This window comes from Pogonomyrmex barbatus, unplaced genomic scaffold (genome assembly GCF_055798465.1).
Source record: "Pogonomyrmex barbatus isolate J1 unplaced genomic scaffold, ASM5579846v1 scaffold14, whole genome shotgun sequence".
NCBI lineage: Eukaryota > Metazoa > Arthropoda > Insecta > Hymenoptera > Formicidae > Pogonomyrmex > Pogonomyrmex barbatus.
The window spans coordinates 6,106,893-6,122,921 of record NW_028297110.1 but is presented as its reverse complement, the minus strand read 5'-3'; the positions used below and the strand labels follow the sequence as shown (position 1 = coordinate 6,122,921).

At 36.4% G+C, this 16,029-nt stretch overlaps 1 protein-coding gene and 1 non-coding gene across 6 annotated transcripts in view; both read left to right on the top strand.

Moving 5' to 3' along the window:
- The window catches only part of Eif4g (eukaryotic translation initiation factor 4 gamma), a 53,094-nt gene that overhangs the window by 34,136 nt on the left and 2,929 nt on the right, over nt 1–16,029 (top strand). For all 5 annotated transcript variants that reach the window (XM_089072976.1, XM_089072977.1, XM_089072975.1 and 2 more), the window contains 12 exons: nt 6,337–7,154; nt 7,266–7,370; nt 7,531–8,049; nt 8,159–8,235; nt 9,266–9,425; nt 9,555–9,920; nt 10,003–10,169; nt 10,384–10,433; nt 10,557–10,786; nt 11,535–11,707; nt 13,155–13,234; nt 13,469–13,695. In XM_089072976.1, the coding sequence (XP_088929102.1) occupies nt 6,337–7,154; nt 7,266–7,370; nt 7,531–8,049; nt 8,159–8,235; nt 9,266–9,425; nt 9,555–9,920; nt 10,003–10,169; nt 10,384–10,433; nt 10,557–10,786; nt 11,535–11,707; nt 13,155–13,234; nt 13,469–13,695 (2,972 nt within the window). The remainder of the gene's footprint in view (nt 1–6,336; nt 7,155–7,265; nt 7,371–7,530; nt 8,050–8,158; nt 8,236–9,265; nt 9,426–9,554; nt 9,921–10,002; nt 10,170–10,383; nt 10,434–10,556; nt 10,787–11,534; nt 11,708–13,154; nt 13,235–13,468; nt 13,696–16,029) is intronic.
- On the top strand, nt 11,323–11,457 carry LOC148937413 (small nucleolar RNA SNORA53). Its single transcript, XR_016138461.1, has one exon. It is a non-coding gene; the product is annotated as a small nucleolar RNA SNORA53 (small nucleolar RNA).

Sequence of the window (16,029 nt, the reverse complement as noted above, 5' to 3'; positions counted from 1 at the left end):
TATGTATGTATGTATGTATGTATGTATGCATGCATGCGAATTTTTATCGACCTTTCACGCACGCACGCGCGCACGCACGTACGCACGCACGTGCCGTTGCGACGCTCTGCGTCGGCGTCAGTGAATCTCGGCACTTGTACTGAAGAGGACATACTTTAAACCCTAACCTCGTAATCCAACTTGATCTAACCTTAAAAGCCACGAGGATGAACATCGGAATCGTCGCGTATCGTGAGCCGAGATTTCATTGACTTCCACACGGGGTGCTTTGCTGTTACTTCGTTACATCCGCGCGTTTTCATTATGCGCCCCTCCGTTTACAAACGTATCGAATATTAAGATTGGCGCGACGACTACATAAATCGATCGAGACGTTCATTTTTTGAATCCACGTTCGAACCGCGTTGATCAAATAAAAACGCAACGCAACGCCGCGATTTGCGCCGCATTTATTAATTAACCGAACGTTTTAAATATTCCGGTTTTTAATTATTTAAATCAAGCTCGGTCAGTGTTCCTCGACGGTTTTATTATCGACGAAGCATTATTAATTTTCAGTGTCACGTAATTTTGGCGGGATCTGACGCCGTTTACTTATATGTAAAACTCCTATTTAAATTTCGAACATTGGGAAACTACTCTCCGGTCCTGTAATAAGCAAAATAAAGAAGGGTAAGATGAATTTTTTTTATGTTTTGTATTTTTCTTTTTTTCGCGTACACAACGAAGGATTCCTCTTTCGAAAACATTTATTTAAGAAGCGATCGCGACGTGCGCATCGCACAAGGAAGCAACAGAAAATGACAGTTTCGGTTGCCTACAAAAGAGCTATGATTTATTTAGCCTTCGTGAGGATACTTTTGGTTTCCCTCGATGCTTCGGAGTCTGCGAAATAATCGATACCTTCAGCATATCGCCTTCTCTCCTCTCTTTAGCTCCTTTTCGCTTTGAAAAATCGTTATTCACATTTCATGTCTACAATCGGAATTCTTTCGGCGACCGTTACGGATGACGAAGGTCTTGCGACTCCCTCGTCTATTTTCTGCGCTATGATACGATCGTGTGAGAGGCAGGTAACTTGGCGAACGAGACAGGCAAGGCGAGGCAAGGCGAGGCGAGGCGCGGCGAGGCGAGGCGAGGCGAGGCGGGCCAAACCAAGTCAAGCCAAGCCAAGCCAAACCGAAAGCCGAGTCGAGCCGAGACAACACGAGACAAGACGGAGGCAAGTCTTCAGACCAAGGCGGATGGTGACGCGATTGCGCGGAAATGGCCGACGGGCTACGACGACGAACGAAGGAGGATAACCGGTGGCTTTGCGAGGAGGAAAGGGGAGGAAATCCTCCATCGTCACCAAGGGACCGGACGGCCTTCAGTAGCCAGCACGTGCTGCGCTAGCCGGTCGCATTTTATACATCGCTCTCTTTTCCCAATTCTTGTCCCTTCCTTTTATTTTTATTTTATCCTTTTTTTTTTTAATTTTAATTTTTTTAATTCGTTTTAATTCCTTCGAAAGAACGCATTTAAGATTCGACTCTACTTTTAATCCTGGCTCGTACCCGTCTCTCCGTTTTCTTTTATCCTTCTGCGAGTGCAACTCGCACGTTACTTTTATACATCACCATTTCTCTCACCGCTTAGGCAACGAATACGCTTATACCGTTTCTTCGCGTCGTATCTCTTGAGCTGTGTTTTACAATCTGTTCACCGCTACGTAACGATTTTCGCGATTATTGTACATATATACGTATTTTTTATTGAATGCGACGAGCGCCCTATACACGCGTCGTTATCTGAATTCCTCTTCTTCCATACGTCTGTCTGCCTCGACGGTCCTTTCGTTCCTCCTCATTCGTTTTCGTGAAGTGAGTTTCGATCCAGTGAAAAAGTCCGTGTTGTGTGGTATTCGAAAACGCGGAGCAGTAAAGTGCTAAAGGTCAAAGGACAAAACGAGCACGAGACAAAGCATAAAAGAAGCCAAACTCTCGGTCGAGAAATGTACGTATGAGGTGAAACTTCTCATTTCCAGTGTCCTCCGTCACGTTTTTCGGTAACGCAGTCGAAAATGTCGGCATCTCTGTGACAACGTGGTTTCCGACATCTTGTCGGTGAAGCATGACACGAGGCGAGGCGATACGACGCTGCGCGAAACGAACCGAATCTCTTGAGTCAAAGGCGAGGCCTCACAGCAACGCGCGGCGCAACAAGATGGGGCGGGACAAGAGGCACGACTCGGCGTCCGCTTACTTATCTTATTCATTAGATTTGTAAATTGCATGCGCGCGAATCATACGTGGCGGAGTTTTGTCTCGGTAATAATCGTGCTCGTGCGCAAACGGCGGCGCGTTCCGAAACGCCAGAATTATGGCCGCACAAATATGGCCATCGAAATCTGGTCGCATGCGCGCGCGCGCACGCACGCACGACACACACACACACACACACACACACATCATACATACATTTGCACTCGCGTAACTACTCAGCAGAGGCCCGGCGATCGTGCTCGGATTTTTCGTTTCTCCGCTGTGTTATCTCGAAAAATTAAGATATCAGATGTTTGTTGCATTTCTAACTTTATCGCATATAGCGCAACGCCGCTCGCTCGATGGACTTTTATTTCCTTTCTTACCACGTGGATGCGTTTCAATTACATGTACATAAGAGAAAGAGATATGTGCACCTCCACACGTGAGATAATTCGTTCGATTTAATTACATTGACCTCCGGGACACCGAATAATCGATACGCGATTTCCGTCTGCATTGTCTGAAAAAACGTAACGCGGTCGAACGTGTGTGGCCATTTTGTGAAATGATCGAGAGAGAACGCGCAGTACACCATGTTGATTCATCGAGAGTCGTCCTCGATGGATCGACCTTCGCAAAACTATTTTCTCGTTCGATCTTCAAAATCTTGAAAGTTTGCCGTTCAAAATCTTTCGCAAAACTATTTTCTCGTTCGATTTTCAAAATCTTGAAAGTTTGCCATTTCAAAATCTGTTACACGCGAATTTCGACTTTCGATTTCTCGATTCGATAAAACACTAGGATTCTTATTTATATTACAAATATGTCGACATTATTTCTTGGATCATTTGCAAAATAGAAAGGAAATTGATTTATATCGAACGTAACAGCGAGAAGTTTGAAGTAATCAAAGTAACACAACACTAATACTCCCCCCCCCTCTCTCTCTCTCTCTCTCTCTATCTCTCTCTCTCTCTCCCCTCCCCCCACATACACACTTTTCAAATTTACTCCATGCGCGCGCGCGCGTGAGCTTTACATATACATTACTCTCAATTTTTTTAGATTTTTTATGTTATTTTATTATGTTCCTTATACATAATATTTTAACATGTGAAAGGACATAATTTTAAAGCGTTTAATGAATAGCGATATCTATCTCTTCGCAAAATAAAAACGCCTTAAGATCCTCGTTTTGGCCCCGTCTAATTTCCACCGAAGACAACTGGAAAGATGCATCGTCGATAGCAGTATCGTCGTTCAAAATCGCGCATATACGTACGCGAGCCGGTAAAAGAAGGCATCTCGGCAGCGGAGGTCACGGCCGCGTGTGGTAACGCATACGCACAAAATACATACATACATACATACATACATACATACATGCGTGCGTGCGTGCGTGCGTGCGTGCGTGCGTGCATGCGTGCATGTCGGGTGCGCTCGGCTAACGCCATTTCACAAGAGCACGAGGCGTGCGTGTGCGTTGAAAAAAATATAAAACTTTCGGCGGGGCAACCTTGAGTGGCAACGCGCTCGTCATCCGGTAATCGGATGGAAGTCTTCCACAGCTTGAAAAATTCACATAACTTTGGAAAACGCGGCTGCATTCTCGAGTACCGAACAAACAGAATTTTGTCAATCTGGAGCAATGAACGCGCATACATTCGTAGTTGACGAACTGATGCTTGGAATATCTCTCTCTCTCTCTCTCTCTCTCTCTCTCTCTCTCCCTCTCTCTCTCCCTCTCTCTCTCTCCCTCTCTCTCTCTCGGCAATCTTGTATGACCCGTGAATGTATGATGAATTATTTTAGATAAAAAAGAGATTGCCATGCTCTAACATTTATTCTATTCACAATAATATACTGATAAAGAAACTTGAAGAGGTAATTGTATTTTACAGCCAAAGCATTAACAATTCGATTGTATTATTTTAAATTTAAAATAACCGTTTGGAGTAATAATAATTCTTTTGAATTAATCATAAATGTTTATCTTTAAAACCAATATTTAAAATATATGTTTTAAGCATATATTTTTCAAACGCTGGATTACGTTTAATACATCGTGCAATCATTTTGAACGGAAAAAGACACGGCATTTCGTCGTTCTTAAGAATTTTTAGTAACCGTTGAAAACACGACGTGCGATAAACATATCAGAGAGTAGACAAGATATAATGGCGCGCGAAACTTTTTCCGTCGTCAAGCGCGATGCTCTTTGAGCCCCTGTCGATGTCCGACAGCGATAGACGATTCTCGGGCGAGCGGCTTTTTCTTCGCAATTCGGAGTCATCTAATTATATCATCTTTCCCGAAATTTGCAGTCGCGCGTTTTTGGAGATGCGAGCCGCGGCATCTCGTGATTTTTATTTATCATCGCGGAATCGAATCTCCTTTTATGAGAGGGAAAGAGACAAAAGGGAGGATGAATGAATAAACAAATCGCTATTTATTAGCTGCTTTCGAATACTTCTCAAACACATTACGTACTTGCTTTAACATTGTGCTTTGAAAAATATAAAAAATATAAAAAAAAGTGATTAGATATTACGGATTAAAAGGTAATGTATGATTAACGTCGCATGTGTGTGCGCGCGCGCGCGAGAGGAGTGATGTAGCCGCAGTCCACGGCCTGCTTTTATAAAACACGACTCCAACCTACTTTCGCACATCGAGAATCGAATTCAAGATCGGCACCGAGGACAGTGAACGTTCACGTATCGCCCACGTCGATTAATTGGCTGATTCGATACGTATCTGTACTGGTTCGCCGATACGTCGATCGAGAGAAAAAAATTATCTTTTCGCGTGTCCTATATATATATATATATATATATATATCGCGTGATTTCGATCAAATCGCTTGAAGGAAGGTTTTCCAAACGATATAGATGAATGACACGCGCGAATGGACGTAAGAATTTCTTTCGAGCACGCGCACGCGTTTGAGTCGAATCGAGCCGTCGTCGAAATTGCGCACAGTGCGCCTGCTCCGGCGCAAACCGACCGAAGAGAACTAATTTAAGAAATCCTATGTCGTGCCTGTCGGTTTGCGCCAGTTCACAGGTTAAAATAGATGCGTGAAAGTCGTCGGGCGCCGCGGCCGGCCAGGCCCCCCGAGGGTTTTCCGACGTGTCTTTCAGTCAGAGGCAATCGTTCGCGGCTACCGTTGAACTTGTTACATGAATCTCGTCGTCGCCGTCGTCGTTGTCTGCGTTTGCTTCAAATCGGTCCGCGAGTTGCAACGCGATTCATTTCCGAACGTTGGCGTTAATCGCATGATCGACGCGGCGTTTGATCGAGAACGAAATCAAACGAAATCACCAAACAACTGTATATTTATCTACAACGGCGTTGTCGTCGTTTTGATTATGATCGTTTCGTCGCACCGATGAGCTTCTTGCGCCGAGAATGCGATTCTTTCCGTCGTCATTGTTGCGCATCATTGCGTTTACGTGTCGCATCTACGCCGCGTTTGGCAAGGATTTGGCAAGTTTATAAATAAATACTGAATCAGTGCCGCGCGCGCGGCCATCGGAAACTCGAGCCATCCGAAGATGTGAGTTGCACGTGCGCGCGCGGACTCATGCACGCGAACATGGGCGATCGACGGGCGAACGACTGCAGCGGCGGCGGCGGCGGCAGCGGCAGCCGTGCCAGAAGCGGCACGAGATCCAAAAGCCGTAATCGACGAGGATCTCGAGATCATGGTACGCGGAGGTGCAACACCGCCGTCCTCGACGTTACTTGGTGTAACGCGTAGAGAATGTTTTTCCTTGAACAAAAGCTTTTAAATGTTAACAAAAGAAAAAGGTTCGATTAGTGGACTCGCTGCGTTCAGCGAGGGAAACTCGTGATGGCCGAAAGAAGGAGAAAGTAAACCAAGCGCGCTGCCCTTGTTCCTTCCTCGCCTTGTTAATCGACTAATAATCGACTAATTTAGTAATTCAATAAGATCGATCAAACGTCTTAAAATTGCGCATAACGTTTCTTTTTTGGCGATTTTTATATTTTGTGGTTTTTGTATTTTGTATATTTTGTTTGTCATAGAGCACGTCTTAATAATGCAATTTTTTTTTTATTCTTCTAGGTAAAGCTATGCAGAAACAGAAGAGCAAAACTAAATTGAAACCCCGCGAACTCAACCGCAAGGGCGCGGAGAAGGAAGGCACTGACATGGATGCTTTTGTAAATACCGTATCAGCAACAAAAACGGCAGAGATCAAGCAAGACAACAAGGAGCAGCATGCTCCCGCCTCAAAAGACAGTAATAAAGAGCTCGCTAGGGAAATCAGCAAGGATATTAAAGAGAAGGATAATTATGAGTCAAAGGAGAAAGAAATTCTCCCCGTTCACACGAAAACTGAGAAACATGTGTCCGCTGAGGTGTCAAAAGACAGCGCTCCCGCGCAACAAACACCTCACGTTGTAGACAAGCCACCGATCAACAAGGAATCTTCGACCAAGTCCGAGGATAGTATGTTTAATGCACTTCCTACGGCATCTCCGAACGATGTCGTCGATCATGCGGCGGTTATCGAGGAAATGCAATTGCAGGAAGCATTGGTCGCGCAAAAAAACGAAGAGAATTTTAAAGTATCGGCACTCCATGCGTCCATTGATGAAAAGGCGGCAACAGTTACATCGACGGTTACTGAAAACAAGAAACAAGAAGTCGAGGTTTCCGTCAATAGCGGTAACGCCTCGACCGAAACTGCTGTATCTAACATTAATAAGACTCCGTTACTCAAATACATGTACAAGGAGGGTCAGTGGAGTCCGGTCAATATGAGCGGTAGGAAATCCTATGACCGGGATTTCTTATTACGCTTACAATTCGATCCCAATAGCAAACTGAAACCAGCTAATCTACCAAATTTACAGGCTGTTCTGAAAGATAGCTTGCAGGTATAATTTTGTTTTTTTACAGATACAATTCATGTAGCACAAGCTATACTAGCATGTGTAAACTTAAACATATAAATATTTTATCATTGATATATTTATAATTGAATTTAGAATACGCATAACACTATGGACCTGAGACCTTTCAAGGATACGAACATTACTAGGCATGATTCGTTGATGCCAGGATTTGCGAAGACAAATATAAGTACGCGTCCGGTAAGTAGAATTAAAGCAAAAAGCTTATAATAAGTGAATAGTGATCAGAAGTCTTTTGACTATCTCTAAATTTTAATTTTCTGATCTTGAAATTTTCATTTATTAAACTATTTTTAAGAATGCTTTAGCTTTGATAAATAAGATAAATTTTCTTTTATAGCCACCAACGAGTCGTAAGAGTGATCGAGGCAAACCAAAACCAAATAAACCAAATGTTATTCATGTTTCGCTATCATTAAGAGAAGACGTGAAATTACGAGAAACGGAAAACGCATGGAAACCAACGAGATTAAAGCAGCTTAGTCTTAGTGAGGAAGAGGCGAAAACGGAAATCCTCTATAAGAGGGTACGAAGTGTATTGAACAAACTCACTCCACAAAAATTCAACACATTAGTTGAACAGGTTCGACATTTACCGATCGATACGCAAGAACGTCTGCAAGGAGTTATCAATCTGGTCTTTGAGAAAGCTGTCGATGAACCCAGTTTCTCTGTCGAATATGCATTGTTGTGCAAAGAATTGGGCATGATGGAAGTTGCAGGTCCTGATACTCAAGATAGTTCCGTCAGTTTCAAGAAACTTATTATCACGCGTTGCCAAAAAGAATTCGAAAAGAATCCAATTGATGACGTCGCGAGAAACCGAAAAATAAAAGAAATTGATGAATGTAATGATCCGGTAAGCATTTTACATTTACACATTTTCTTTTTAAATTTTTTTAAATAGAATATTTAATTATTTATTTTAATAATTATTTTACTGTATTTACTGTATTTTACTGTATCAGGAAAAGAAGAAAGAGCTCCAACTAGCGCTCGAAGAAGAAGAGCGTAGGATACGAATTAAATCTGTAGGAAATATCAGGTGAGCTTTTATTTAACACGTTTTGAAATATTGTTTATAAAGTATAGGACTGGATGATCAAATTGCTCGAATTTTACACTTATTTTTTCTTCCCTCCCTTCCTCCTTCCCTCTCTCTTTCCAAATGAATATACTATAAAGCAAAATTTTAAGCAATATTTATGTATAATATGGAGAATTGAAAAAAATTTTTTTTATTATAAAATTATTAATACAAGTATATGAAACATATAATGAAAATATAATCTTTTTCTTAAACATATTTCGTCGTCGTTTTGCAGTGATAATTAAATTTTTTTTTGTCCAACCAATGCAAACTTTATTGCAAATTGTGCAAGATACTGCAGTCATCGCATGAATTAAAATAAAAAAGATCCAATAAAAGATAATGAAATAGTACTTACTATTAATAAAAAATCAATTTTTTGCCATTTTTCAGTATAAAAAAATTCAGAAAAATGGAATGTTTTCATAGGTTTATCCGGTAGTGCGATAATTAGATATATAAACAATATTGCTTTAAAATTTCAAGTCGTGAAGCTTAATTTTTGAAATATTATGGCAAAAAGTTGCAAAAGTTTTGAGAAAAACGTATTTGAAGTTTTAAGATGATTTTTATATTGATTATTTATATTTACGATATTTAGAAATTGCCTGGATTATAGAAGCAGATATTTAATGTTATATCGTGTCAGAACGTATGTAAGCATATTTAGATATTTTGTTCCGTGCGGCGCACCGTTCGATATTATTGACTATAATTTGTGTAATTTTTGGAATTTTAATATAAAATTTTAGAATTAGACATAGAAAAGTAAGTACTTTCGAAAAATGCAATTAAAAAAAATCAATTTTTTTAACATCCAGTTCTTATATCAATCTTATGGCTTTGCATAATGAAAGATAATTTTTAATATTTACATAATAATATTTTTATAATATATTGTGCGTATATTTATAATTATCTGTAATTTTTTGTGATAAAATATTCTTACAAGATTATAATTTTTCTCTTTCATTCATTTATTTAGATTTATCGGTGAACTCTACAAACAGCAGATTTTGACAACAAAAATCATGCACCGATGTATTCGTCATCTATTAGAACAGAATGACGAAGATAATCTAGAATGTCTGTGCAAATTATTAACAACTATTGGAAAGGATTTGGAATTAAAAGGATCTGTTGAGGTAATATGCTATTTTTATTTGCACCTAGTTGAAATGTCCATGTTGGAACATATTTGTTGGTGGTAATATACATTGCAATTGATTTTTTTTGCTTTTTTTTTCTTTTTTAAATTTTATTTTATTTTATAGGAGATGCAGGAATATTTTAACAGAATGCAAGAGATTGTTGCTCGAAAAGGTCAGAGCAAAATTAGTTCCAGGATCCGTTTTATGCTTCAAGATGTTATTGATTTGAGGGCAAATAAATGGATCCCAAGAAGAAATGAGAACAATCCTAAAACGATAGATCAAATTCAAAAGGAAGCAGAATCCGAGAGACTAGATATGCAAGTAAATAGCGCTCCGTTGAATACTCCGCGAAAGGACGATCGTAATAACGATAGGAAAAGAAATCGTGGGTTAGGTGGTCCTACTGACGATGGTTGGAGTCAACCAGTAGGAAGAGTGAGACCGGCAACGTATTCAGTGGAAACTGCAAAATTAAAAAATAAACCGGTTAGTATCAGCATATATGTTATCTCTTTCTGGTATTCCACAAATATCAATGTTATTATTTTATTTTCTTTTGTTTCAATAGCCACCGATGGATGATATGCAACTTGGTAACAGGGCATCTTATCTATGGAGGGCTGCAAATCCATCCAATAGTTCCAAGACGATAAGCTCTAATAAATTTGCGTGTTTGGAAAATATTGGGTCTAACTTGGATCAAGACAAGCGAATGCCACCACTACCACTTTCTGGGTAAGTCAAAGCTTTTTAAACAGAGCTGTGGCATTATTCATCAGTTTTTCATTTGGCATTTATTTTTATTATGATGATACATAATTACAGACTAGAGTTTCTGAATCTTCTAAAACTTACATGATCTCACAAATCAATTCTGATGTATCTCGAATTTCAAGTTAATATTTAGAAGCATGTCCGACAATCGCTTATACATTTATATTTATTTCAGATCGCGATCGACTGGTCCAAGAGAGTGTAGTCGCGATTATAAATCTTATGGTACGTTTTTACACACACACACACACACACACACACACACACACACACAAATATGTTGCTTATTTTTATATAATAATGTATCATGTCTTTTGAATCTTTAAAAAAAAAATATTTTGTTTACAGATGGTAGGAGTTCCCGTAATGGTACTCATCAGTCGGGTAGTGCATCGAGTAGAGATAATCATCCATTATTGGATAATTCACAAAACCGGAATGTCTCAATGCTTCCGCCTGTATTGAAGTCGGCCTCCCAATCTGGAGCGATAAGTCACAAGCCTCCAATGTCGGAGCAAGAATTTACAAAGGCTTATAATTCCATAATGAAACATTATTTGGAGGAGCCAATTGTTGAAGTAAGATCTCTAAAGTTTAACATTTCTCACTTGAAACTTACAATTCATCTCGTACTGCTCGTACTCCATTTATTTTTGAGTCTTTAATCGATTTTTTTAAATCATGACAAAATGAGAATCGTAATTGTCAGATCAATTGATCAATCAATCTTGATCCAATCAATCGATAATTTAAGTGCGCTATTTAATTTTTTGCAATATTAAAATTCTGAAATTTTTAATCTCAATTTTCTCGAAAACCTGATGTGATAACCAATTTTGCTGTCAAATTCGTTTTCAATGAACAAAAGTCCATTGGAAAATACTTTTTATTTAGGTCTTAAAAAAAGTGTTCGTCTGTGTAATTAATGAAATCTGCAAATATATTCGCGTTATGATCAACAAATTTGAAATATAAATATATATATATGTTACGTTGATTTTTATATATATGTATAATAAATCAATATAACATAGATATTGTTTGACAATAACATGAGTTTAATTCGGTTAAGTTAATCAAATAAAGCAGTGTATAAATATTGTAAATCATACGATGCACGCTCCTTAGATCCATCTCTGATTCAATAGGAGATGCTTGAGTCATTGGCGTGCGATATTACGCAATACCTTCTTTTTAGTTCTGTGTGGTAACGCTACATGCTATTCACATTAACTAAAAAGAGGACAATATTTCATAAAACAGATTTTATTAAAATTATTCTTAGACTTCAAAATGATACGATATATATTTGTGTTTTCTTCGTAGAATACGGGAATAGAGATTCAACAGAAATTCGATAATGCAACATTCGCCAAATTTACACGCGAATGTATTAATCACGTTCTTGAGAAATCGCCTACTGAACGAGAACTGATTTCAAAGTTGTTGTCCCATTTGTTAAAGGAAAATATTCTACCTGTAGAGTGTTTCAAGAGTGGGTAAGTTATCTGCTTTATTCATAAAACAAATTGTTGCATACTAATAGTTTACATATTAATTGATGAAAGTCTTGATAGAGAATTACGAGGGTAGATTGAAAAATTTTCGACTTGACTAAGAAAGAGCAACATTCAGTGGAATTTCAATACTTGTCCAATAGTTGATACTGAAAGAAACACAAAGAGCTAAGTTTGATGTCATTCTAGCGATTAGCTTGTTTCTGACAGCTTTTTAAAGTGACAGTTTGTCAACAATGAAAAAATTGAAGTATTGCGCCGTGATAAAATTCCTTCATTTGAAAGAGAAATTTATGGAAATTAAAGCTGAATTGAGTTCAGTGGAGATTCTGCTCCTTTATTTACGACTGTACGAAAACCCTAGACTGCTAAGTTCAAAGGTGGGTATTTCCAATGAGGATGAAATGATCTATTTTGTTCACCAAACCATGATGGACGATCATCGAGAGAGAGAGAGAGAGAGAGAGAGAGAGAGAGAAAATGCTGCTGGAGAGAGCAAATACCGAATCTCATAGGAAATACATTTAGGAAACACATAGGGCACACATTTTACATGAAAAATTACTATGAAGAATTAGATATGAGAAAGCTGAGCGCGTATTGGATGCCGCATTTGTTCACTGTTAATTAAAAATGAGATCGGTTGATCATTTCATCGTGTCTTGAGTGTTTCAAGAACGTTGAAAAAAATTTTTTACGGTGTTTTATTTATGACGAAACTTGGATTCACGACTACATTCCGGAGACAAAAGAACAGTGGACTGCAAAGGATGAACCGACTCCGAAGAAGGCAAAAACAATTCTGTCGGCTAGCAAGGTGATGGCTATAGTTTTCTGAGATTCTCATGAGATAATTGTGGAAAATTATCCCATGAGAATCCCAGAAAACTGCCATCTGGAAAGAGGTAAAACAATCACCGAAGAGTTGAGTTATTACAACGTTTATAAATCAAGAAACGTCCGCATTTAACCAAAAACAATCTTACTTTACCAGAACAATATACTGATCTAGTCAGCAGTACAGACTGAAGTACGAATTAATTACACATCCACTGTACATTTCAGATTTGGCTCCCTCTGACTGTTTCCAAATTTTAAAAAATAACTATCTGGGAAAACATTTCGAATGCTGAAATGACAAGTGCCATTAATGATTTTTCGAGTTTAAACAAAAGTTATTTAAGGAAGCTAAGGGAAAATCTAGAAAAACGTTGGACCAAGTATATTGAGTTGAAGGAAAACTATGTTGAAAAATAAATTTAGCTCAAAAACATTTTTTAATCAGGAACCTTTTCAATCTACCTTCCTTCGTACATCTTTATAATGAGTTAAAAATGCTAAAAAGATACTCGCATAAATTTAATTTTGTAATATCAATTTTTCTTTTCCTATTAAGATACTGTTGCAATACAAAAAAGTTTTGTTTCAGATTAGGAGAAGTGCTGGAAATAGTAGATGATTTAGTTATTGATATACCAAAAATTTGGACTTATCTAGCTGAAATATTGTGTAAGTAATTGTCTCTGCTGCACATATTTCTTTTTCTGCCATAGGTTATCTATATGATATAGATATTAAAAAAACTGATACGAAGATAAATTTTTGTGATGATAATCACATCTTGCGCCATAGAAACATTCCGTGCGGGTGCTATTAAGCTCAACAGGCCTGAAGAGATATATAATAATTTATTTGCGTTATTAATTTGAAATCGATTCACATGCATGATAATTTCTGTTGCAGCACATTCGATAGAAGATGGAGCTCTTTCGCTATCTGAATTGAAGAGTATATGTTTAAGTTTGAGAAGGCAAGGCTTTGTAGGTAAATTCCTCGGAGAACTTATGACAAAAGTATCTCGTAGCAAAGGACCTAAATGGCTTGCTGATAAATGGGACCAAAGTGGACTTCAACTGAATAATCTAATTGACCCGGAACAAGAGAACGTTGATAAGATCATTCAGGAATACGTAAGTATTCCTCGGATGATCATATAATTATATATATGTAATTGTGTTACACACACACACACACATACACACACACACCATGCGCGCGCATATATGTATGTGTGTTATGTATACATGTGTGTGTGTGTGTGTGTGTGTGTGTGTGTGTGGTGTGTGTGTGTGTAAAATGTATAAGAATATGTATATTTGCATATGCATACATCACAGAAGTAATTGTTGAGTTATTTGAAGAATATTTTTAACAGTATATCACAAAATTATGCATACAAGAAAATATAAGATTTTTAGTCATAACTATATTTAAAACAATAGATAAAAATATAAATAATTCGATATTCTCTTAAATATTAATTCAAGATTTGCGTTAAAATTCATTCGTGAAATTATTTAAATTTGAAAAAATTGAACAATTCTAGTTTCTATATTATAGTAAAGCGTAAGGCATTAATTAACACGACATTAATAAACATGATAACTGTTTGAATAAAAAGTATTTGAAAAATATTTGATTTAAATTCCAAAAAGTAAGAATTATGGCACTTTTACTAAATCAGAAAAAATTATTAATCTATTAATCATTCATCTAATAATTTTAAAACAAGTTTCTAAAACAAGTTAAATAAATTAGAATAAATGCTTCATGCTTTATCATGAAGATGTGCAATTACAGATTATAATTTTTGGATCTTTCGAAATTTTAAAAATTATATTAAAAATAAATTTTGATTTATTGAATATATTTTCTAAGCAAATTTACATACTCATAAATATGGTGTGTGTGTGTGTGTGTGTGTGTGTGTGTGTGTGTGTGTGTGTGTGTGTGTGTGTGTGTGTGTGTGTGGCGTGAAAATGAATTTTGTATATATGAATGTACATATTACATGGATATTCTCTTTCCTCATTTTTTCATTTTTATTATAGTTTAATTAATTCAAACATATTATCTTTCCAATTCTCCCATTTCTTTTAGTTTTTTCTTCTTAAAATGATATCTTAAACAATTATATTTTATTTCGGCTCACACATGTTATTGTTGCTAATTATTCATAAAAATTAAGAAGATTAAGCTTCAAGGAATAAACAAAAGACTGATATCAAAATTCGAATTTGATTTCCTGCTTTGCCATTGTAAATTATTTTCGACATTTTGATTTACCAAATAATGAAAAAAATGTCGATATACATTCTGCGTTAAAATTTTGCTATTTATAAATGACATTGATTAATGTGAATGAATAGAATGTATTTAAAGTAACCATGTTCGTTTTTTTCTTAATAAGTAAAAAGAAACTGAAAAGATTGAAAATGCATGAATTTTGTAAATATCTGTGCACAATATTCAGTAAAATATTTCGCAATATGATTATTTTATATAAAAAGATAATTGAAGTTCCGAAAATATAATATTTATTCGATTATCAGCATATTCCTCGATTCAATTTTTCAGTTTTTTTACTTCGTCAAAGATTATATAATACATGTTATTAAATGTGGCAGAGATGGACTTTAAACAGAATCTACTAAAAAAGACTAACTATTCCTTCCCCCCTTTTTTTGTAATTTTGTTTTGTTAACATTTATACATTCATCTGTATGAACACTTGTAACACCTGCATATACACGTACACGTACATACGTAGGCATAAAATTTTGTATATATTTTTTTTATATTATATTCATAATAAAAATCAAAATTATATTATATAGTTTTCTGCTCATACATTCATATTTATTTGCGCTCGCAGATGCTTTTGTGTATGTTCTTGCATTAATGCTTTTTACATATAATAATTTTTTTCTGTTCAAGAGGGAATTTTTTCTCAACAAATAAAAACTTTTTTCTCTCCTTTTCCTAATATTTTTCTGCATAGATTACTTGTGTTATATTAACCGGATATTGGATAAAATCAAAATAATTAACGAAGTTATATGTTTTATTCAACAACATTCATCGTTATAAACACACATTATCATAACAAAACACTAAAACAACTTGATACATAAATTTAGGAAATAATTATGTACAGTTGTATTTATATTTTATATGTATGTATATATTTTATTTGTTTTTTTTATATCTCTTATGTTTTTTTTTTGTTTTGTATTGTTTACGTCTTTTTATCTTTATCTTAATGTCTAAAACTTTTCTATCGTTCTTATGTTTTTATTATACTTTTATGTTTTTCTTCTAAATGACCTTTCCATTTTCATTTGTCTTTTTATATTTTATTAATATCTTTATTGAATCAAATGTTATTTCTAAATTAATGAGTCATCTTTTTATCTATTCTTCATTTCCCATCTATCTATGAAAAAAAATTGTATTTATGTGTT